The following is a 20,476-nucleotide window of genomic DNA, read 5'->3' as shown; positions in this document are numbered from 1 at the left end:
TCCTTCAGATGAAGAAAATTTATCATCTAATAGAATGAGTGTAAGCATGCAGAGGGAAAACTCCAAATGACAGGTGTTGGATCAAGTTTTGTCTGAACACTAAGCATCTACCAGTACAGCATTCGATTTTCTGCACGAGCTGAAATTGAGGAAGAATGGCCATGTGGGGGGCTAAACCTATATATTGTCCTTGAATGACCAGTAAGCAAGTTTAAAGAACACATAGGTTCTGTTTGTTCCTAGATGAAAAGTTCTGTTAATGAACAACAACCAGAAGTGTTCCATAACTGAAGATTCCAAAACCAAATCCTTTATTTTCACAACTGTATAAATGTGCTCCAAGTATTTATGTCCAAGACAAGTTTAAAAGAAACATGCTGCACAGCAAACTTGAATCAGTTTGCTGGTGTATTAACTGCTCTCATCTGTTAAGCTTAGTTACAATACCACTCATGGTAACAGAGATTTGAGTTTAGGAAGTGTAGCACGATGTTTATAGCTATTACAGCTTGTGCACACATGTTGCAATTCTATCAAGAGATGCAGAGAGAGGTATGCACTCTAACACTGGAAACTAGGTTGATTTGTTTTAAATAGCATCAATATCAATGTCCTCTTCTTTGTTGTTTGCAGTCTTCACAGTTTCAACTTTAGGTACACTGGCAGTCTTAGAGTACACCACCTGCAGGAATGTATAAAGTTCAGTCAGTGAAACATTGATGCCTTACTTGCCTGAGAAATTTGCAGAAGCTCGCACCAGTTTTTCCCTGTATTCTAACAGTGGGTCAATGTTACAGAGAGCATGCTACAACATATATGCCTGTGCAGGTGAATTAAGTATTTCTGCAGCTTTTCCTTGAAAGAGAATTCTGTCAACTTTTCCAAAATACATGGGGCTACTTACATGTTGTAAATCCTTAGAATAGCATATTGTTTACTTCGCTACTGCTTCACTCAGTTAAATTTTCATCTCTTAATGTAATTTCAACCCAGTAGCCACAATTTTAATTTATACAAATGCAGATCCCCTCCCTTGTAGATTTAAGTGCCAGGTTCCAGATTAGATCTTCTACACTCAAGATAGCTTAAGAGGCCTCACTTAGATTAGGGTTACAAGAAAAGAAACAAAACCACAGCAGCAGTTTCTAGTCTATGTGTAAAACCAGAAACAAAACAGAGTTCTGAGAGTCAAGTTAACTCAATGTCTGAACACTTGCTTAAGATTTTCATTTTCATATTCAGTTCTACCTCAATATTTTCATCTTCATCCTCTTCTTCCTCATTGCCAGATGATTCCTCTTCCGCTTCTTTCAGCCATTTAATGAATGGTTCTGCTTTGACACGGATTTCTTTGGCAAGTTCTTTAGACACATATTTCTTCGAGGCCTGAAGGAAAAGAGTGAAGTTAGCAGCTGATACAGATAGAATGCTATTAGTGTGAGATGTTTATGTATAGAGGTATACAAACGTAGGATTGGTGTTTCCTTGTCACATTTGAAGACAACTGGTAGCAGTTAGTGTATCAAAGTTATTTGTAGGATCATTTAGGATCCAGAATCTAAGTGGAACCTACAGAAAAACAGGATGAACAACATCTGAAAATGTGTTAACACTAGTTTAGAAAATTGCTGAGTTGTTGAGCTTGTTATTTAAGGGGATTTTCTTCTTTGCAACTCCTTGCTTTGGGGTGTAAATTTTTGTTATTCAGTTTTTAAATCATTCCTGATATTTGCTTTCACAATCACAGCAATTAACTCTGCATCAGTAACTCTAGTGCTTTAGAGGAAACAACTATTGCAGAATACATGCTGCAGAATTCAGCACACTGCTTAACACCTTTGCTACTCACTCACAGATCAGCTTATTTTTTCAGTAGTTAACTGCATACCACAAGACCCATTTCCAAGAGTGGTTCCTACCAGACCTCAAACAGTTTTTTAGACAGTCCCAAAGTTACAAGCATTTGAGTTATGAACCACCTGTACGTATGACCTGCCAGGGAACCTATTCACTTAAAAAAAAAAATACCGTGGAAAAATCATCACCACCATGGAGACAAAGCAAACAGGAGAAAAGGAAGGCCTCCAAAACCTGCCTTCCTGCCTTGCCCAGTGGGAAAGGGAAATCTCTCCTACATTTCCTTCCTGCAAAAAGGAAGCACTGGTGAGTTTGGGAAGATGAGGGATGACAGAGATATTGTTTTTCCACTTTCATGGGGGTCCTGTGCCCCAACCCCCACAAATGTGAAGGCCCAACTATACACAATCTCATATATAACCTAAAGACCAATTTGTTTTCTCAGGAACAGAACTATTCATTTGTAACCCAGGGACTGCCTGTAATTATTCTCCTTTTCTCTCTCTAGTTTTCTGCACAATCTTACCTGATAGAAATGCTTACTGATACAGTAAGCAAAGCACTGCAGTTTAGCCACTGAATTTTTAGGCAATTGTCTCAAAGGGAAGAAAAGGCCCGCAAGGAATTTAATTACTTTTCACATCTCTTGATATGTTATTACTGACCTTTTCTGCCCAGCTCAAAATGACCTCTTCTTCCAGAAGATCCGCATCATACATTTCTTTCAAGATATGTGGAATTTTAGAAATCAGCTGAGATTGATGCATGGCTACCACACACTCCAAGCCATGAAGAAGGTATCTCTGAGCTTTCTTGTTGTTGTGACAGAACTATGAAATAAATAAGTGACATATTAAACATTAGTTCCATCATATATATTATTTTTGTTTTTAAACCACTTGTCTAGTCATTGCAGGTGATTGAGAATTTAGCCTACAACAGTGAGCTAGGAGGACAGAACCCACTCTCTGGCTAACTCACTTTTTTCCTGTGCTGGGTGTGGAGCAGTACAAAGAAACAAGTGGGGACAAAACCTGGACCGTTTCATTCTCTTCTAGTACCCACTGCATTTCTTTACTGTATGTACATGAGGTAGAACTTCCCCCACATGTGTACCACAGAAATCATCAGGTCTAATGAGGGATATAAAAGGGAAGTGGCGCCATTACTGGCTAGCAAACCTGCTGAAAGTCAGCAGAGGTGGCACAATGTATCTCCGTCCATACTGCCACACCCCATTTTTCTGGCAATGGCAAAACTTACCCTCAAGAAATGGCGCCTATATTTCTTTATCTGCTCTCTTATCTTTTCATCAAAGAGGACTTCAGTCAACACCAGGGGTCCCATAGCTTTAACATCCAGTCTTTCTGCTTCTGCCACAATATCTTTATCAGATGAATCTATGACACCTTCTTCCTTCTTTTTCTGAAAAAGCAATTTTGCTTTAAATAAAATGCTATACTTATAACATGCTAACTATATATTCATCCACACAAATAAATTCCTTAACAGTTAGGACTAATTCACTAACTAGCTAGTTTTGTTATGAGGTTATAGCTGTTCAATCTGCATGCAAGTGAGAAGGAACACACAAATATGCTTTTTACCTTAACAAAATCAAACAGCAGATTGACTCTTTCTTCAACAGTCCTTTCTAGGTCATCAGTCAATGTGAGAACTTTTGCATGGTCACTGATTTCATCCATTCTGCGCCTCTGGGCTTCTTCAGTTGTGTCTTCACCCCAGTCGTCATCATCCTCATCCTCCTGCAAAGTTTGATATAATGGCAAGAGACATTGTCACAGCTTAGCTCAAAACATACCTTTGACTGGAAAGTAATATACAGGAACAAAAACATAGAAAACTATACCCGGAGGAAGTATTTGTCTTTTCTGATTTGGTTACTTACCACCACATTTGGAGGACTGAGGTCTTCTGGTGGTGCAGACTGGAGTGGCGGTGTCTCAGTATTAGACACAGAACCATTCTCTTTATCCTTGCCTTTTCTATTCTTCTTTTCTTTCTCTTTCTTGCCCGTACCAGTCTCACTGCTCTCTGCAAACAAAGGTCCATTTAACAGTTACATTTCAAACAGATGTGCACCTGAAACTTCACTAACTTTTCAGTTTCAGTCACAGCTGACCAACACCTCTAAATATAACTCAAACAGTTCTATCTCAATGAAATAGATTCTGACTGCTTAAGTTTAAGAGCATGCCACAGCTGCCTTGAGACATGATGTAGGGCAAGCAAGCAAGGGTACTGCTATTTTTGTCTTTAACATACCTGTCTAAAGACAGTGAAATGTCAACATGTGACCAGCCTCCTGTAGAGTCATTGTCTCACGGCAGCAATATTAATGCAGCCATTAATGGAAGGCAGCCATCCAGTACAGACTACTTGTTTACTCAGAGAAAACTGGTGATGTAAGAGTCTATATAACAGATGACCTCACCTACAGAGACCACTGGAATAGGTGAGACTATGGTTACTGTAGCAAGCGTAAATTGTAGCAGACAACCATGTATCTACCACAGAGTGTTGCTTGCATAAAATAGCCTTAAAACACCATTAGTTGAGCATACTGGATGTTAGTCTGGCTGTGACATCCACCATACTGCCTCAAACATTTCAACTATCTTTCAAGTGTCTTCTGGAAGTAATGCTTCTATTTCCCCACCTTTTAAAGGCCACCAGCAAAATCAAGAACAAGTGCATTCACTTACCGGGTGGGTTTTTGAGGATGAACGTGCAGAGTTTATGGTTTGTGTCAAGCATGCCTCGATAGCCACAGGCTTTGCATGAATTACCAATAGTTTGTTTCTTAGGATTGACATGCTGCCAAAGAAAAGAACAGGTAGCAAATATGTTGAAACAAGCTAAACCTCATTGCAACCAACAAGTTCAAAGTAGTATAAACTGCATGTTGCCTGAGTTTCAGTGGCTAACGGTCTGTCTCCAGATGCAACTGACATGTTAATGTTGAACTGTACTGTTCTAAATGACTTAGGACTAGAATACAGATGAGAGAAACAGGAAAAATAGGCATACCAACTCCAACTGGACTGCTCCTCACCCACCCCAGGCCAACTCCCCTGGCAGAAAAACCCTGATGACTTATCTTAGTACTGTTTCACTGATTTTATGAAAGCGTTTTAAGTTTCTTTATAAGCTGTCCTGAAACGATTTGTATCCTTACAGGCAGATACAAGCTGTAATGGAGGCTTGCTAGAACCATTACCTGCAGATATTTGAGACTGAACTATACTGGTTACACACTACCCTGCCTCCAAGAAAATGACAGAGAAAGGAATCCAATTAGTGCCTCTCTGGAATCAGAAAATGGGAAGCACAGCAGTTTCCCCTCCAGAACACCCCCCCCCCCGGCTCCAAACTATCCAAAATAGATTTGGGGATGATTGTGGGGAGCTGTGGGGGAGGGAAAGATCTATTGCATGAGTCCACTCATGCAACACTCAATTCCATCCTGACATAATCCTTGAGCTCTACTCAAAGGTCTTCCATGGCACCTAGTTTCAGGTGGATGGGTACAGGACCACATCTCAATTATACAAAGATTCTACATACTGTCTGTTGTCTTGTACAAATACAAGAGCATAAATAAATTGTCAGTAAAGCTGCCCAGCAGTTACTGTCTTAAGTCCAGCTAAATATTTCACTTCAGTAAGGCTGCTGCTTTCAGAATGTGTCCTATTAACACTATTACCTGCTTGAAATATATCATTGTATGTATAACCTTTAGACCTTCTGTGAAAGCACCACGTACCAGATCAGTTTCAGGATTCTCACACTCAGGACAGAGAACAAATTTTTTAATGAACCCATCCAACATGTCTTGTAGCTTATTCGCCTCATGAGATCCATTGACAATGTAACGGTCATTCTTAACATCAAACTGGGTCTGTGCTCCCAGCTCACAACCAAAAAATTTGGTGGGATCTTTCAAAAGAAAGGAAAAAAAGGGGTTAAGTCTTCGCAACACCTCTCTCCCCACATTCATTTTTTACTGCATCTATTAAAAAGGCTTCCTGACTACTTTTTTTTTTTTTTTTTTGCAAAAATCAGACTCTTATCATTAAGATTTCTTTAGCTCAACTTGTCTTAATATCATTTAAGACCAGTCCTAAAATTCCCTGTAATACCCTCTACGGCCAACTAAATGATGCCTTTGGTCAAATATAGGGCAGTACAAAATCAGTCTTATGCACTGAGAGTGCTGTATACACTTGGATTTGAAATCACTGTCTCATGGTGCATAAAGAGCTCTTCCTTTCTGCCCTAAAGCAGAATAGGCACAATGAAGCAGAAAGACACAGGCTGGTACAGTAGCCGTGGGTTCGAGAACAAGCAAGAAAGGACTCAATTATCTTTTGATGGAAGACAAGGTAACTCGGAAATGTTCAAATATGACATTTGCAATCTCTAGGAAATACACTTTTCCAAGAATATACCAACAAAAGAAACCTGGAGAAAAAATTTCATATGTTGACTTACACGTAGGAGGCCGATTAAGCGCCTTTGCAACGTCAACCATGTTGACTATAACTGTCTTTATCCCATTTCCTTTGCCCTCAACCTAGAAAAAGAAATTTGTTTAATATATAGCTCCATTTAAGCCACAATTCTGATTCCCGTTTAAAATAAGGTAATATTTAATCTACATTTTAATCATGGAATAGGTACCTTGGCCATCAGACGGGGCATTTTGTAGCGATAGAACTGATCTGAAACACTGCGGTTGACATTGACAGACATTTTGGCTTATTAGTAGCTTTATCAATAAGATGAAGAGATCTTTGATTGCAACTTTTTGGTATCTTCTGTCTGGAGAAGACGTGATGACATAAACGACTGCAAGAGTTCTCGGTCTCTGACATGAAAAATTTTTCGCCACCGAGGCTGTGAGGGTCTTGCTTGTATGCTATATTTCCCCAATACAGGTACCAATGGCTGCGCAACAGCTCTGCATGGTTAAGAGAACAAGAAGACTTGGTTTTAAAATAGTACTGTGCAGTTCTTATTCAGGAAAGACCCATCTCCTGCCATTACATATTTCTTGAAGTGTAACTTTATACTGTTTTCCTATTATTCACTCCAAAATTATGTTATGCACACATGAAAATAACTCATTTGTGCAGCACTTTCTAACTAACATGGCCCACAAAATGATTCATACCTTTGAGCAGCAACCACAAATAGCTTACAACTTGACTGTTATGTTGCTTGATGGTAAGGGACCAAGGCTATTAGAGCCAAACAAATTCAACTTGATTGAGAATGAAGTATAACTACTTCCTCTGTCCACAACACTATGAACTTGCTACAAATATAAATCAGTTATGTTGTAGACACACTCCATTTCTGGATCTGGTACCAATATCAGCTTGTCATATTTCATTGCCTACCCGCTCTATAACTAGCAGGCAACTTTTTTATTCAGTGATGTACCAATTAATCTTTAACAGCCAACATTTGCTTTTGGTCAAACAAACAGTTCAGATGGGGAAAAAAATCCCCTTTCATTTTAAATGACTCTTACGCTTAAGGGTATTCTGTACTGGGGAGTGGATGGGGTGCTCGGTTGAGAAGAAATAAAGAGGCCACAATTCTGAAAAAGTTTATCACAGCCTTTAAAAGATAAGTGAGCCACCTAATTACACAAATCCCTCATAATACAATTGCACCTGGCCTTATTTAGGTGAATCAACATTATTTACTCTAGAATGCCCTAACAAGAGCACTTTATCACAGAACGATGATTAAACATGAGACCTTGTCCTCCCCCACTCTGCCAGATCATGTAACACATGCCCGCAGGAGCAGTATGAAACAATGATAAAATGAAGAAAGCCAACTTTACCTCAAAGGAAAGCATGGGGGGGGGGATAACTTCAAAAAAGATTACATACAATGGAAGAAATTAAGAACTCCAAATACCTTTACCTGTTAGGGGTTAAAGCCATTCACACACCACGAGGCTGCCGCGTATTAAACTACACTTCCTTCCTCTCTCTCGCAAATCCCCCTCCCGGGTGTCGGAATGACTCAGAAATGCAGCAATTAAGCTCTGAGTCAGCCTCAAATCAGAGGCGGCGGCACCGAGCCGCGCAGGCGCCTCCCCCAACACCTTCCCGAACCCTGGGAGAGACACGCTGCGAGCGGCCCTCCCCTTCGCACGCTGCGGGTTTAGGAACTGCGCCACAGAGCGCGCGCTCCCCGCCCCTCCCTCCCCGCCCCTCCCTCGCTCCCCCCGCCAGGCATCACGAGGACGGAGGCGCGGAAGACCTGGCAGCCGCCATCTTGTGGGCCAGCGCGCGAGGGGCGGCGGCGAAGCGGGAGGGGGAAGAGGCACGGCTTCCTCCCCACTTGCTTTACCTCCATGCTTCACGTGGTTAGCACACCTGCCCCCCCCCCGCCCCAGAACAGGCAGGCTTCTAATTTGGAGCCATGGAGGCCGCGGCATCTCGAGACGCCGCGCTTCCCAAGCGCCTCACGCTCAGCCCCCGTCCCCTCAAGTCCCTCCCTCCACCCATGGAAGGGGTTCTGGCGACGGTGGTCTCGGGGCAGGCGAAAAGGCACCTTTCAGGCAGGGGCTCCCCCTCGAAGGGGGGTCTCAGGCGGAGCCCACCCCTTCTCCATACCTCACTCCCTCACAAGCGCTTCTCCGCGGGCTTTAAAAGAGCCCTTTGATTTTACCTTACGTTAACATTCTGCCGCTAGCCCACTCTGGCCCGCCCCCGTGGCCCTGTCCCCGGTCACGTTCTGCCCGCGCTCCCCTCGCCCCGAAGCTCCATATTCCAGCCCAAAGGAGGGAAAGACCCCCTCCCCGCATCCTCCGCCGCCGCAAGCACCCGTTCCCCGTGGAGTCAACCGTCCTCGCTCGCTCCACTCACCGTTTTCGTCCAATACAGACATAAACCCAACGCTGCTCGCCCCGGGCTGTGACGAAGCCGATTGGTGCGAAGAGAACGATATTGACCGGTGGGGTGTCACCGAGCACCCGGACGGCTTTTGGGGGAGATACGTATCCGGTGATCGAAGGCGGAGGCGGACGCCGCAACCGCCAGGAGAGGGGAGGGGGAGTCCGAGCGTCCTGAGGCGGGCGGGATCAGCGGGAGCAGCCGTGCCGGTTACTCTGCCGGGAGGGAAATACAATCAGCTGAGGCAGCATTGTTAGAGTGGTGGCGGGCGCGCGGAAAGGAGGGGGGAGGGCGGGGGCGCGCCACACACAGAGACGGCCATGAAACCTGCCGTCGTGGCGGCATTAAGGTGTTAAAAAGATTTTTTTTTTAAGGGGGGACGAGGGGGAGGGGCAGGACTATAATGGCCGCCGAGCACTTACCTCTAGAATGTTCTCGCGCCGACTGAACAACACCGTCGCCAAGGCTGGAATCAATCAGCCGCCGGCGAGGCCGCGCCTACCGCGCCGCGCTATTGGCTCAACGCTTAACTTCGCTCTGCCTCATTGGTCTCGGGTGTTTGTCACTCAAGTTACTCGGCCGCCCTCCCTTATGTGCTCTCCCTCACTTTCTCCCCCCCACCCACTTCCCCGCCGATCGAAGAACTACCAGCTCCCGAAAGGACATCGCGTTTAGAAGGCGAGCCTGGATCTCGCGAGATTTGCGCTGGTGGAGGGGAAGAATGATTCAGTGCTTGGCTGAGGGAAGCGGCGGGGGGAGGGGTAGGACAGCATGTAGAGGCGACCGGGGGGCGGGGGGATAAAGAGGCAATTTCTCCAGTCATCTAAAGAATTTTGCAGACAATTTCTTTCCCTCCTGTGTTAACTCCATTCAGCATTAGTAACAGGTTTGTAACCACAAAAACAAATCATGTGCCCTACACGCGAATGTTCTAAAAAGTGGGATTCCCAAACACGTGTACGGTATTGCTGGTCCTTTTAGAACTAGGAAATAAGGCTCCGAACTCAGACCCATGAAGACAAGTGAAATTGGACTTGTGAACAAATGGCGCGCCCTTGAGGATTCGGGGATACATTTGAGGGCTCAACAAATGCTTTCAGAGCAGGCTTTGATGGGGCCCCCGCCTTGCCCCGTTCAGAGAATTTCCTTGAGGGGTGCGGGGAGGCCTTCCCTTTGCAGCTCTCCCGTTTTCCACAGCTTCTGCCTTTTTTCTATGGTTTGAACCATATTTCATTTGTATGGAGCACTGGCCAGCCCTGTTGGCCTTTAAAGCCATGCTAGATCTGACATAGCTTGCTTTCATATGAGGATTTACAGCACCTCCTCTTGTTTTATTTGCCCCACTTCAAATCCCTTTCAACTTGATAGAGACAGTAACAGGAGACTCACATTGCAGGAGCTGCATGCACAGAGCTAGAGCTTAGTGACCCATCTTTAAAAAAAAAAGCCCTGATGGATTGGACTAAGGTCCTTCCTAGTGCAGGATCCTAATCCCAGCAGTGGCTATCCTTGATATTTTGTGGGGAGTTCATTTTTCCATCAGTTGGCATTTAGAGGTATGCAACCTCTAAATATTAATGCTGATATGTAGGGTATGAGGTCTACACGTGTGAGAGTCCACAAGTATCATGCACAGCTTCCAAGGTCCCTCTGCCATACTGTGGTTCATGCTGCAACCTGCCTGACTACTGAACCCTTCATGTTAACAAAAATATTATTGCCAATAACAAAGAGAATGGAGAGGGTAAGAGCTGATCCTCTAGGCTTTGAACCTGTACTGAAGTTGCAATTTCCCCTCCTCGCTATCTCTGTTGATGCTGCCATTTCTTTTCCTGACTGATGTTACTCAGTGCTAGGCAAGGATCTCCACAACTTTTTAAATGGAAATAAACTTGGCAGGCCTCTTTAAAGGGTAAACATTATAGAACAGCCAGTGGAAATGAACTATGCATACAGGTGAAATGTGATAAAACAAGGTGCCCAGAGACACAAGGGAGACTGTAAGGTAGCAGTTGCTGAGAGATCTGAATTGCTGTGACTGCTTTGTATTCAGTTCTGAGAGCCAATTAGAATATTTTTCAAAGCACATATAGAGCTCTAATAAGGACATAAAGATTTTTCTTTTCCTTTAACAAATACTACATTTAATAATCCACTTCTAAAAATCAAAATGTCAGCCCTCTAAAATGGCAAGAAGTGTTAAAAAGAAGCAGGGCATTTTGATTTTGAAATGCTAATGCAGCTAACTTTCCCCATAGTTTCTGTGTCCTTGGCATGAAATTGTGTATTATTTATTCAGATTATGGGTTAGAGCATGCCCTTATCTCGTGGTTCTGCTCATAATATGAGATAAGGGTATGCCTTAACCCATATGCTCTAGTCTAAGTAGATAATGACAAGTAACTCAAGGCTACCCCCTGTACAGAAAGCTACTCAAACTGCAGCTATCAAGGAATGAGTTGAGCAGTGCTCTCTGCTATATTCAGTCTGCAGTCTATATACCTGCAAAACCTACCAAAGATAATCCATTCGGCAGCAATTTGCCATCTTGAGACAGTCTAAGGTGCATTCCTCATGGCCACTATGACTGGGCCAACCTTTGTACTCCTGCTATTCATTCCGAAGCGTACTTCGAAAAACTTTTAAATGGGGGAGGGGGGTCATAGCCAAAAAACCCCACCAACCTTCTTGTCCTCTCTGGTGGCCACATGGGCAGGGTTTTGGTAGCTAATCACAAAGTGAAGGCAGTTTGGTATTGTCAGTGGTAGAAATAACTTGACCCAGAACTTTCAAGGCTTTCAAAATTAAAAACAGCACTTCAGATTAGGCTTGGAAATTCACTGGAAACCAACACCGCCAGTGTAGCAGTGGTCACATGGCCCAAGGGCCATGCCCCACCAATGTGTGAGAGGCCGCATTCTTCACCAGCCGGCTTTCAAATTGTTGTTAAAGGCATGGCCACATAGAGTGAATTGTAGTGGTCAGTCTGGACACTCCAAACTGCAAAAATAAAAGTAGCATAGCTAACTGAAGAAAGCGTTATCCACTCCAGATGGAAATGTGGTTAGTGCATCAGCCTAAATTGGTTAGAAGTATTCCTAGCAAATACTATTACCTCAGGTACAAGAGGAGGGGAACCCTCTCTATGACTGGTTATAAACCTCCATCCAAAATAGCCAGTTTCCCTACCCATAGCACCTGTGTCTTGTCTGGACTAAGTCCCTGTCTCTCACCTCCCACCCCAACCACCTCCAGATACTTATCCAAGAATCCCAGACCCTCTCTGGAACAAATAGGTAGAAATAAGAAGTGAGGAAATTTATCATCTGTGTATTGATGACAGCTTTGCCCAAATCTTTGGAAGACTTCCTCCAGTAGTTTCTTGTAGATGTTAAAAAGAATGGATGCAAGATGTAACCCGCAGGCCAATGGCTATGGAATAGAGCAGAAATCTTCAAGCACCACATTGTGAAACTGTTCATCTAGGAAAGTTCAAAACCACCATTACGCAAAACATTAATCAATAATCCAGAAGACCATGTCTCATGCTACCAAAGGCCATCAAAAGGTTCAGGGGAAATAGTAGGGCCACACTCCCCCTGCCCACCCCTGAATCACTCTTTCGGGAGACCAAGGTTGTTTCCATCCCATAACTAGGTGTAAAAAGAGATCTAAAAATCAGGACAATCCAAAAGTTCCTGGAGTTGATAAGCCACCATCTTCTCTAACAAGCATGGCAAAGGAGATGCTGGATGGTAATTATCCAAAACCATATATTCTGAACTTGGCTTCATCGTCTTCTTGCATTTTTCTTTTGCATGGGCACTTCCAGTATAGAAGTCTTTCTGGTCTGCATTTTCAACTGATTAAAATACAAAACAGGAAGGGTTTTGTATGATTAAAATATATTGCCCTAGAACTGAAAAGGTTCAATATTAAACAGATGGGTCTCCTACTCCAAATTAAGATGCTAAGGCAGATGCTTCAGATGTATTTGGGGCAGTATTTGGCATTTCAGGTGTATTTGGGACAATGCACCTGGGTAACTCCAGGTTTTCTTAATGAGGATTGTTCTAGAAAAATTCCTAGTGGGTTGTTCCCTTTGTTAATTAGTGGTATATGTTTGTGTGTGGGCATATGCATTTAGACTTTCTGCTCCAGGCATCTAAATATCTTGGGATAGCCTTAACTACACAATGAGTCAAACAGAAATTAGTTCATTCCTGAATGGCTTTTCTTTTCCCTTTAACCTCACCAGCTCCAAAGAAAGTTTGTTATCTGTTGGTTTTTGTTGGTCTGATTTGTACATCTTTCTGATTTGAAAGAAAGTAACAAACAGATGTCTGTAACTGATAACTGAAACTGATAGTGCTTTCCCAACCCCCCCCCCGCCCCAGTTCATGGTAGCACATTAAAAATTAAATTGGACTTCCCAGTAAGAGAAGCTGAACAAGCTTTTGCCACTGCTAGGGAATGAATGTGCATTTTCTCTCTCAGTACAGTTTACAGGGAATAAACCTTCCGTCATGGCTGGTGTCCTAGTTATATACTTCTTTTCAGCCTGCTAAATTTAAGGCAACAGAACTTCAGTTAATCACATATGCATGTGATGCGCTTTGAATCAAGGGAGGCTAAAAAAGAAACAGAAAGGAAAAAAAGAAGTGATCTTAAGGGGCATCATAAAATGTGCCCTTGAAATCTGTGGGAAAATCCTGCATGGCACTAGGTGGATCTTAAATGATCTCTTTTCAGCTGAATCTCAAACTATTCTTTCTAAAAATAAGTGAGATCTGAGCACCGTTGCAAGGTAGAATATCCACTTGAATGAGGGACACAAAATACTGCTGGAAACCTAAGGAATCGCCGAATGCCCCCTTCAGTTTCATAATGCAACACTTCTGTTTAATCTATTACAGGAGTGAAAAAAAATGCAGTCCTACCAGTGCTGTTTTATTCCACAGCACAAAGGGAAAATGCTACCCTCAATTTGCTGTTGCTTGACACAATGAACAAGCATTCCCAAATAGGGCTTAGCACTGCCGAAACATATGGTCAGCCTTCATTGTACACTGTAATAACCTGATAGCAACTCAAAAGAGCCCTTTGAAAATGTTGGCCTTACAGCATACCACATGCACTGAGTCAGTATGAATAAACCCTGTAACGCCTGAGTCTCTCCAGCACCAGCACCACCAACATTCATGCAAAACAATTACATGAGCACTGACTTGTACAAAACAGGAGCACAAAATTACAACTGCTGCATCTCAGTTCCCAAAATGCAACACCAGTGATTTTAATTTGATTTGACAGTACTTGTTATATTTCTATCCCCACCTTTCTTCCAAGAAGCTCAGGTTGATATATATGGTTCTCTCCAATATTTTATTCTCACACCAAGTGTATGTGATAGATTAAACTGAGAAGGAGTGGTGGGTCCAGGGTGCACTTTGCTTCCTATGGAATTCATATGTGGGTAGGGGTTTACACCTACATCCTACCACTCCTGGTCCAACACTCAAATTCAGGTGTATGCAGCGTGGTGCTCAGTGCACTCCCAGAAACCATTTTTTGGCACCCACTCAAGTGTCCTACCCTTCCCAATATTTTTTAAAACAGTGGCCTACCCTTCCTCCCAGCTGGGATTGTTCTGAAATTGTATTCTCTTGGTGCAGCAAACCATGAGTTCAACTGAGTCGTTTATTGTGCTGCAGCTCATACCACACTTCTGCTTTGCCCTCAGCCTTTTGAGCAGGTTACTTGTCTTTTGCCACACCTCTTGTGGCCGCCATTTTGTGGTGGTGCGCAGGCCAGTTTCCGAAAAATCTCAGTGTGCCCACATCCTCAGAAGGTGGTCCACTCATGATCGAACCTCACCACCACAGTGGCAACCCTGCATTAGAGTAACTCTGAAAGGGGCACATATTTGCATATGTTACTTTGCCTGTATAGGTTTTAATGTAGAAAGTATCATTGGAATTTGAATCAAAACACAGTACATCATACTATACTTCAGAACACTGGTCAGGTGCCCATGTGCCACTTGCTTAAGGTCCTGTCCAGATTTTGGCAGGAGACTGGTGACAGTTCTTATGGCTATTTTTAAACTGGAATTGGGCAGGGTAGTCTTCTCAATAAAGGACAGCCCTCTCTAAAGGAGGACATATGGCCACCCTATACTGAATTTAGATGGAGCTTTTCAAAATGAATTAACAAAAGCCGTGATTTCCATTGAAAGGAAATGGTGCTTTCACTGAATGCAACTGATTTAAGTTGCAACACAACTTGGAGGACAGTTTATTGCAGAGTCAACCAGTACAGAACACAGCACAGGCAGGAGTCTTTAGCAATGCGTTGTGTGTGTGTGTGTGTGTGTGTGTGTGTGTGTGTGTGTGTGGAGGGCAGGGACGGAGAACCTGTAGCCCTTCAGACAGTTCTGGGCTGCATAACCCATCATCCTCGACCACTGGTCATGCTGACTGGAGCTGCAGTCCAATGACATCCTGCAGGCACTACTTCCCCTCCTCTGGTGTAGGAGTAGTGCCTGATGGTTTCAGGGCCAGTCAGGGTGTTGCAAGTCTGCCTTGGTTGCCATCTCTCACACGCCTGCTCTCGCGTTTTCACGTCCACCCTGCCTCCCAGGGAACTGCATTCCTCTCTCCACAGTCCGACCTTTGGAGTACACAAGTCCTACTGCCCTGCGCACCCGGCACATCATAACGTCAGGCATTTTGCAAGTCGGTAATAAAAATGCTTATTGGAGCATCTGACTAAAGACTATTAAGGAATCAGAATGCCAAACACAAATACAATAAATAGCTACACTCTCTTTTATAATGGGAGAAAGCCAAGAAGAAAGGGTAATTTGCAGCAAGAGCTGCATGGGAATGGAAAGAAATGTCTAAGAAACAAAACAGCACTGGAATGCTTTCACATCAGCCTGAAGAGTTTTAACTCTTCTGAGTGTGCATTCTGCCTGACTCCCTGCAGTATTCCTTTTCTGACTAAAATTTAATTTGATGCATTTTTTCCTTTTACAGTTTCCTTCCTTCTCCTGATACTGTCGTTTTATTCTTAGGGGAAAAGCATCTAGAGGTTTCTTTGCCTGCTCATACAGCTTCATGCCTCTCTTCTCTCTCTGCAGGCTGGGAGGGTCTGGGAGGAGAGAGGTTTGCCCTGCCTTAGCCTCCCCACTGCAGGGCAGAGTGGAAATGCATAATGAGCCAAAGGTCATGTGATTTGAGCAGGCTGCCAAATTCTTTGAATGCTTTAGTGGTTTGTAGCTCAAATATTTTTTCAATCATTTTCCAATCGAAAAAGAAAACATAACCCCAAATGATGCTTTCAATAAAAGAATGAGCTGTGGCTTTTCCTCTTTTGCTTTACACAATGAATTTGCTGTAAAATGCAAACCAGTGTGTAATATTTTTAAAGGACTGAGCAAATGAATGGAGAAAAGGTTACTCAGTTGTTACTAGCCACCAGGGAGATGTTTTATCTCTGATTACCATGTACTGAGAGAAAAAAACGGAATATTTTCTCTATCATGTTTCATTTGTGAACATCAGTGCAGCGTATCTACCACTGGAAACAGGATACTTGGTGAGATGGATCTTTGAACTGACCTGTCAAAGCTATTGTTTTATTATGTCAGCCCTTCCAAAATAGCATAGAACCCTTTATATTATACAATATACTAGAATTCTTGGAAAATTCAACAGTGCAGCATCAGGTGCAGATCCAGGCTGAAAATGTTAGGTCTATAGTTAGTGAGGGTACGAGAAAAGGCCTTTTCGGGCTCTGCTGTCAGGCTGTGGAACTCCCTTCCAAGCAAGGCTCAGTTGGTTCCCACTCTGTTGTCTTCCCACTACACAAAGAGGCCTTTGGCACATACATTAATTCAGCACTGCTTGTTTATTAATTAGTTCAATGCCATTTATTATTTGTTATCTTTCATTCAGCCTTTACACAATGTATTTGTTTATTTATTCATGGAGTAACTGGCACCCCCAGCTCACACTCTGTTTTGTAATTTACACATAAGTAGTCCTACCAACTTGTCCTAAGATTCATTGTCACAAAATGCCTAATTTAAAATATCCTAAATTCCAGCATCTGGCCTTTCATTTTTTTTTCCTAAAAGCCAAAGCATGTAAGAGCATAGAAGTACCTCAGATTCCTCATAAAAATAGTTGGATGGGGTATGTTCATACCCCAAACAATAGGCACCAAAGAAAGGAACAAGAAGGTTCCATACAGGTAATCCTAATCTCTTTTAAAAGCTAAGATTCTTAACTAAAACCTCCAGCAAACAATTAAATTCCATTAAGGGAAAGTTTTGCTATGATTTTTTAAAAAAGTTAATAAGCCAAACTATTGTTTTGCAGAGGAAAAATCAATGGGCTAAGTATTGTTACGGCAGTTTTCTTCTTTTGTTTAACCTCAGGAAGGATTAACCTGAAATCACCTGTACTTTCAGAAAGCTGAACATTGTTATGTTGACTGAAACTTCCTGGTCTCATCCAGAACATATATGTTTTTATGTTATGGTCTAACTAATACTTTGCTTTTAATCTGTATTTTGTTAGGTGCCATGGGCAGCATTTTTAGATGGAATGGTGAGATAGAAAATAATTAAATCAATAATGAATACCTTTGGGACTCTCTTAAGTATTGGAAAGTGAAGCCTAGAATCCAGGTGAGTTAGGACAGGTGGAAGGACTGCTTTACACAACACTTAATTTATGAAATTCTGCTGCTGCAGGATGTACTGTTGGCTGCAGGATGTACTGTTGGATGTACTGTTAGACAGGGGATGGACATTGCCTGGTGGAGATGTTTATCAAAAGCCTTCTCCAACCTGACAGCTTCTAGAGAGTCAGACAGGAACAGAACAGAGTTGGCTGAAAGACAAGGAAAGTTGTGGTGCAACACATCTGGATGTAGGTTTTATTGATTGATTTGAGTTGAGTTGAGTTGAGTTGAGTTGATTTGGGACAAACCCTTTTGGAATCGACCTCTCTGGCATTTGCTGTCTTCCTCTCATGCTCAGCCCTGTTCCGCAAAGTGAATTGAGCCAAGAGACAGTTTGTGAGCTCTCATGGACTTTTGTCTGTTCAACTGGCAACCTTTCCTTGGGTGCAGCACCCCAAGGAGCAGACATGGAAGGGGGTGCTGCGAACAGTTGTGCCTGACGCTCTTCCTGGCAACCCCCATGACAAACTTTCCTCCCTGCCTGGTGCAGCTGGTGGAGGAAGCACTGCATGTGGGAGAGGAGTGATGCTTGTGCAGCACATGTGGCTCGATTCTTGGTGAGCGCCACGCAAGTGCCGGGTGCGCTCGCCAGGAACTTGGTCTCAGGCCACCACTAAGCAGATCGGAGTTCAGGGAGCCATTGTTGGGAAAATGTGGATCAATCCTGTCTGAAAAGCATTACTTCTGTGTGCTTTTTGCATTGTGGGATCAAATCCTGTACTCCTGCTCAAAACCAAGCTGTCACTGTTTAAAATGGCCTTCATCCCCCGCTCCTTTCTCTCGCTTTTAGCTGTGGGCTACAGCAGACAGGCCATTCAGTCCAAATATACATTGCAAATAGTCATTGCTGGAATTCAGTTTACAAGGAAGTATCTTTTGATAGCCCAGAGGCTCCATGTGCCCTGGCCAATTCAGAAGGTCTAGAGTCTAGATAAGTCTTTGAGTTCATGCATAGTTTCTCAGCAGCTTGAATTTACATGTTTAAGCAGACCTGGAGATGGGTTCAAGCTACTGAACTAAAGTGTCAGTACAGGCAATTAGAAATATTGTAATCTCATTGTTACTGTATGACTGACTGATATTCCTTTATCTGTTCTGTATGTGATGACCTCAGAATCTTATTGTAATCTCTGCATTCTGTCATCAATTGCCCTGTACCTGTGTACCTATAAAATACCCTGCAATGGTGCTGAAGCTTGGCAGCAGAGTTCAGTTCTGCCTGCCCGGTAATACATGCATTATTGTGAGTACCGCGGGAACCTTGGGGAAATACAATAAAGCCTCAGATGGTCTGGATGCTTGATCTTTCCCATGAACCCGAGTTTTATTCCCTCTTCTCAAATTGAGATTCTGGGATTCTGTCACCAAGCCCAGGGAATCTGGCGGACTCGCAACCCCAAACCGCTTCCTCACATATCCCTATCTGCAGGGTGCCATGTTGGACGTAGCTAGTCTATAATGACTATTAGCCAGGAGGCTGCATTGGAACCTTCAGGTTCAAAGCAGTAAATATATGCTTGAGTACCAGTTAGTGTGGAAAAATACCAGTAAGAGTGCAATCTGTGCTGGCTGGGGAATGCTGGGAGTTGTAGGACTCTTTCCTCCTTAAACGTGCCTGTGTTTGCTCCCTGGGAGGCTTTTGCATGCATGCCCTACATGTGAATATCTAGAGCAGGGACCCACCAGTCATCTCCAAGTTGCCTGCCTCTGGACCAGAGGCACTGGGGGCTGCCTTGGGGAAGAACAGAAGCAGATTTGTTCTAATACCACAGGACTTTAAAAAAACGGCATCTCTGTGCACACAGGTGGCACCTTATCACAGACTTGGAATTGGTCATATGAGGTAGAATTGCTCTTGCTTATAATAGCCACTTTGTTTTTGTATTCCACCCTGGCCTCTCGCATCAAACTGGTTTTGCAAGATTGTTATTTCTTCGAGCTGTGGTCTAAAAAAAGACCAGGAAACATCTGGATCACTTTTCAGTGAAACCTTTGTGAGTGACTGATGGATAGGTCCTGTGAACACTGACAGATGCTCTCCCTGTGAGAAACATACCAGCACATGCACATTCTTTTGGAACTGTTTCAAAGTTGGGAGACACTGGGTAGTATGTGAAAGATCAGCATATAACCACTAATTTGATCCGTTAGCCCTTAGGAAGTTTGATGGTTCTTTGATATGTGAAATTGCCGGACCAAACTTGCTTGTAGTGGAGTAGCTCCACTGAAATGAATGGAATGACTGGCATAAGTCACATTTATTTCCTTGGATCCTTCTGCTTCAGTGCGGATCCAACCTGAACTGTGCTGTGTTTTCATATTCATTATATTTGTCACTCACCCATCCTCCATTGGACTCCAGGTGGGACTGAGAGCTTTCTTATCTTCACAACAACCCTGTGGAATAGGTCAGCATTAGGCAGAGATCCAAAGTTACCCAGTACACTTCACAGCTCGGAAAGGTTTTGAACCCCGGGCTCTCCTGTCCAAATTCAATACATGTCACGGGCTTTTCTTGCAAGCCTTCTAAGTGAGGAACTGACTTCTGCCTAGGCAACGAAATTGCAAAATGCTTTAAAAGGTTTCCATGTACTTTCATGCATGGCATTATCTATCCAAGCTCTAACCATTTTCTCTGCTCTGTTTCTCTTTCTATATGCAAACAAGGTTGTATTTACCATGGTAACCAATCCACTGCTATCAAGAAGACCCTGGCAAATGCATAATAGATGCTGAACTTTGTCTCTGAGTAGCATTAGATATAGCTTGGACAATCTTGCAGCACTGGGATATCTAAACATAGGATATCTTTAAGAAAATGCAGGTTTTTGCTGTAATATAATCCTCTGTAGAGGTAGATGCTATAATATGTGTATATTTTAATTTATTCTTTCATCATGTATCATACGTAATCCAACCAATGC

General features: G+C 43.1%; 1 protein-coding gene and 1 non-coding gene across 3 annotated transcripts; both read right to left on the bottom strand.

The window, feature by feature from the left end:
- Nucleotides 1-288: 288 nt before the first annotated feature.
- EIF5 (eukaryotic translation initiation factor 5) lies at nucleotides 289-9,372 on the bottom strand. 2 transcript variants are annotated; one of them, XM_044436329.1, is made up of 12 exons: nucleotides 9,221-9,372; nucleotides 8,772-9,013; nucleotides 6,562-6,841; nucleotides 6,373-6,454; nucleotides 5,645-5,817; nucleotides 4,584-4,695; nucleotides 3,767-3,912; nucleotides 3,465-3,623; nucleotides 3,121-3,282; nucleotides 2,523-2,687; nucleotides 1,249-1,386; nucleotides 289-682 (listed from the first exon to the last, which is right to left on the bottom strand). In XM_044436329.1, exons 3-12 carry the CDS (start codon nucleotides 6,631-6,633, stop codon nucleotides 590-592), a joined length of 1,302 nt encoding a protein of 433 aa, XP_044292264.1. In that variant the 5' UTR covers nucleotides 6,634-6,841; nucleotides 8,772-9,013; nucleotides 9,221-9,372; the 3' UTR covers nucleotides 289-589. The 2 variants fall into 2 exon arrangements, with proteins under 2 accessions (XP_044292264.1, XP_044292265.1); XM_044436330.1 differs by lacking the exons at nucleotides 8,772-9,013; nucleotides 9,221-9,372 and adding an exon at nucleotides 7,822-7,948.
- Nucleotides 4,281-4,404, bottom strand: LOC123026979. The gene has a single exon (XR_006415428.1). It is a non-coding gene; the product is annotated as a small nucleolar RNA SNORA28 (small nucleolar RNA).
- Nucleotides 9,373-20,476: the final 11,104 nt, after the last annotated feature.

Source organism: Varanus komodoensis, unplaced genomic scaffold, assembly GCF_004798865.1.
Source record: "Varanus komodoensis strain SLA01 unplaced genomic scaffold, ASM479886v1 scaffold3, whole genome shotgun sequence".
Classification (NCBI taxonomy): Eukaryota; Metazoa; Chordata; class Lepidosauria; order Squamata; family Varanidae; genus Varanus; species Varanus komodoensis.
The sequence above is the reverse complement of the archived record's forward strand: the minus strand, read 5'-3'. Positions and strand labels throughout refer to the sequence as shown.

Excerpts from the sequence above, each read along its gene's own strand:
- EIF5 (XM_044436329.1), bottom strand. The coding sequence starts at position 6,633 with ATGTCTGTCAATGTCAACCGCAGTGTTTCAGATCAGTTCTATCGCTAC. Across the intron at positions 3,913-4,583 it reads CATCCTCAAAAACCCACCCG|AGAGCAGTGAGACTGGTACG; the intron begins GTAAGTGAATGC and ends CTTTGTTTGCAG. Across the intron at positions 683-1,248 it reads ATGAAGATGAAAATATTGAG|GTGGTGTACTCTAAGACTGC; the intron begins GTAGAACTGAAT and ends ACATTCCTGCAG.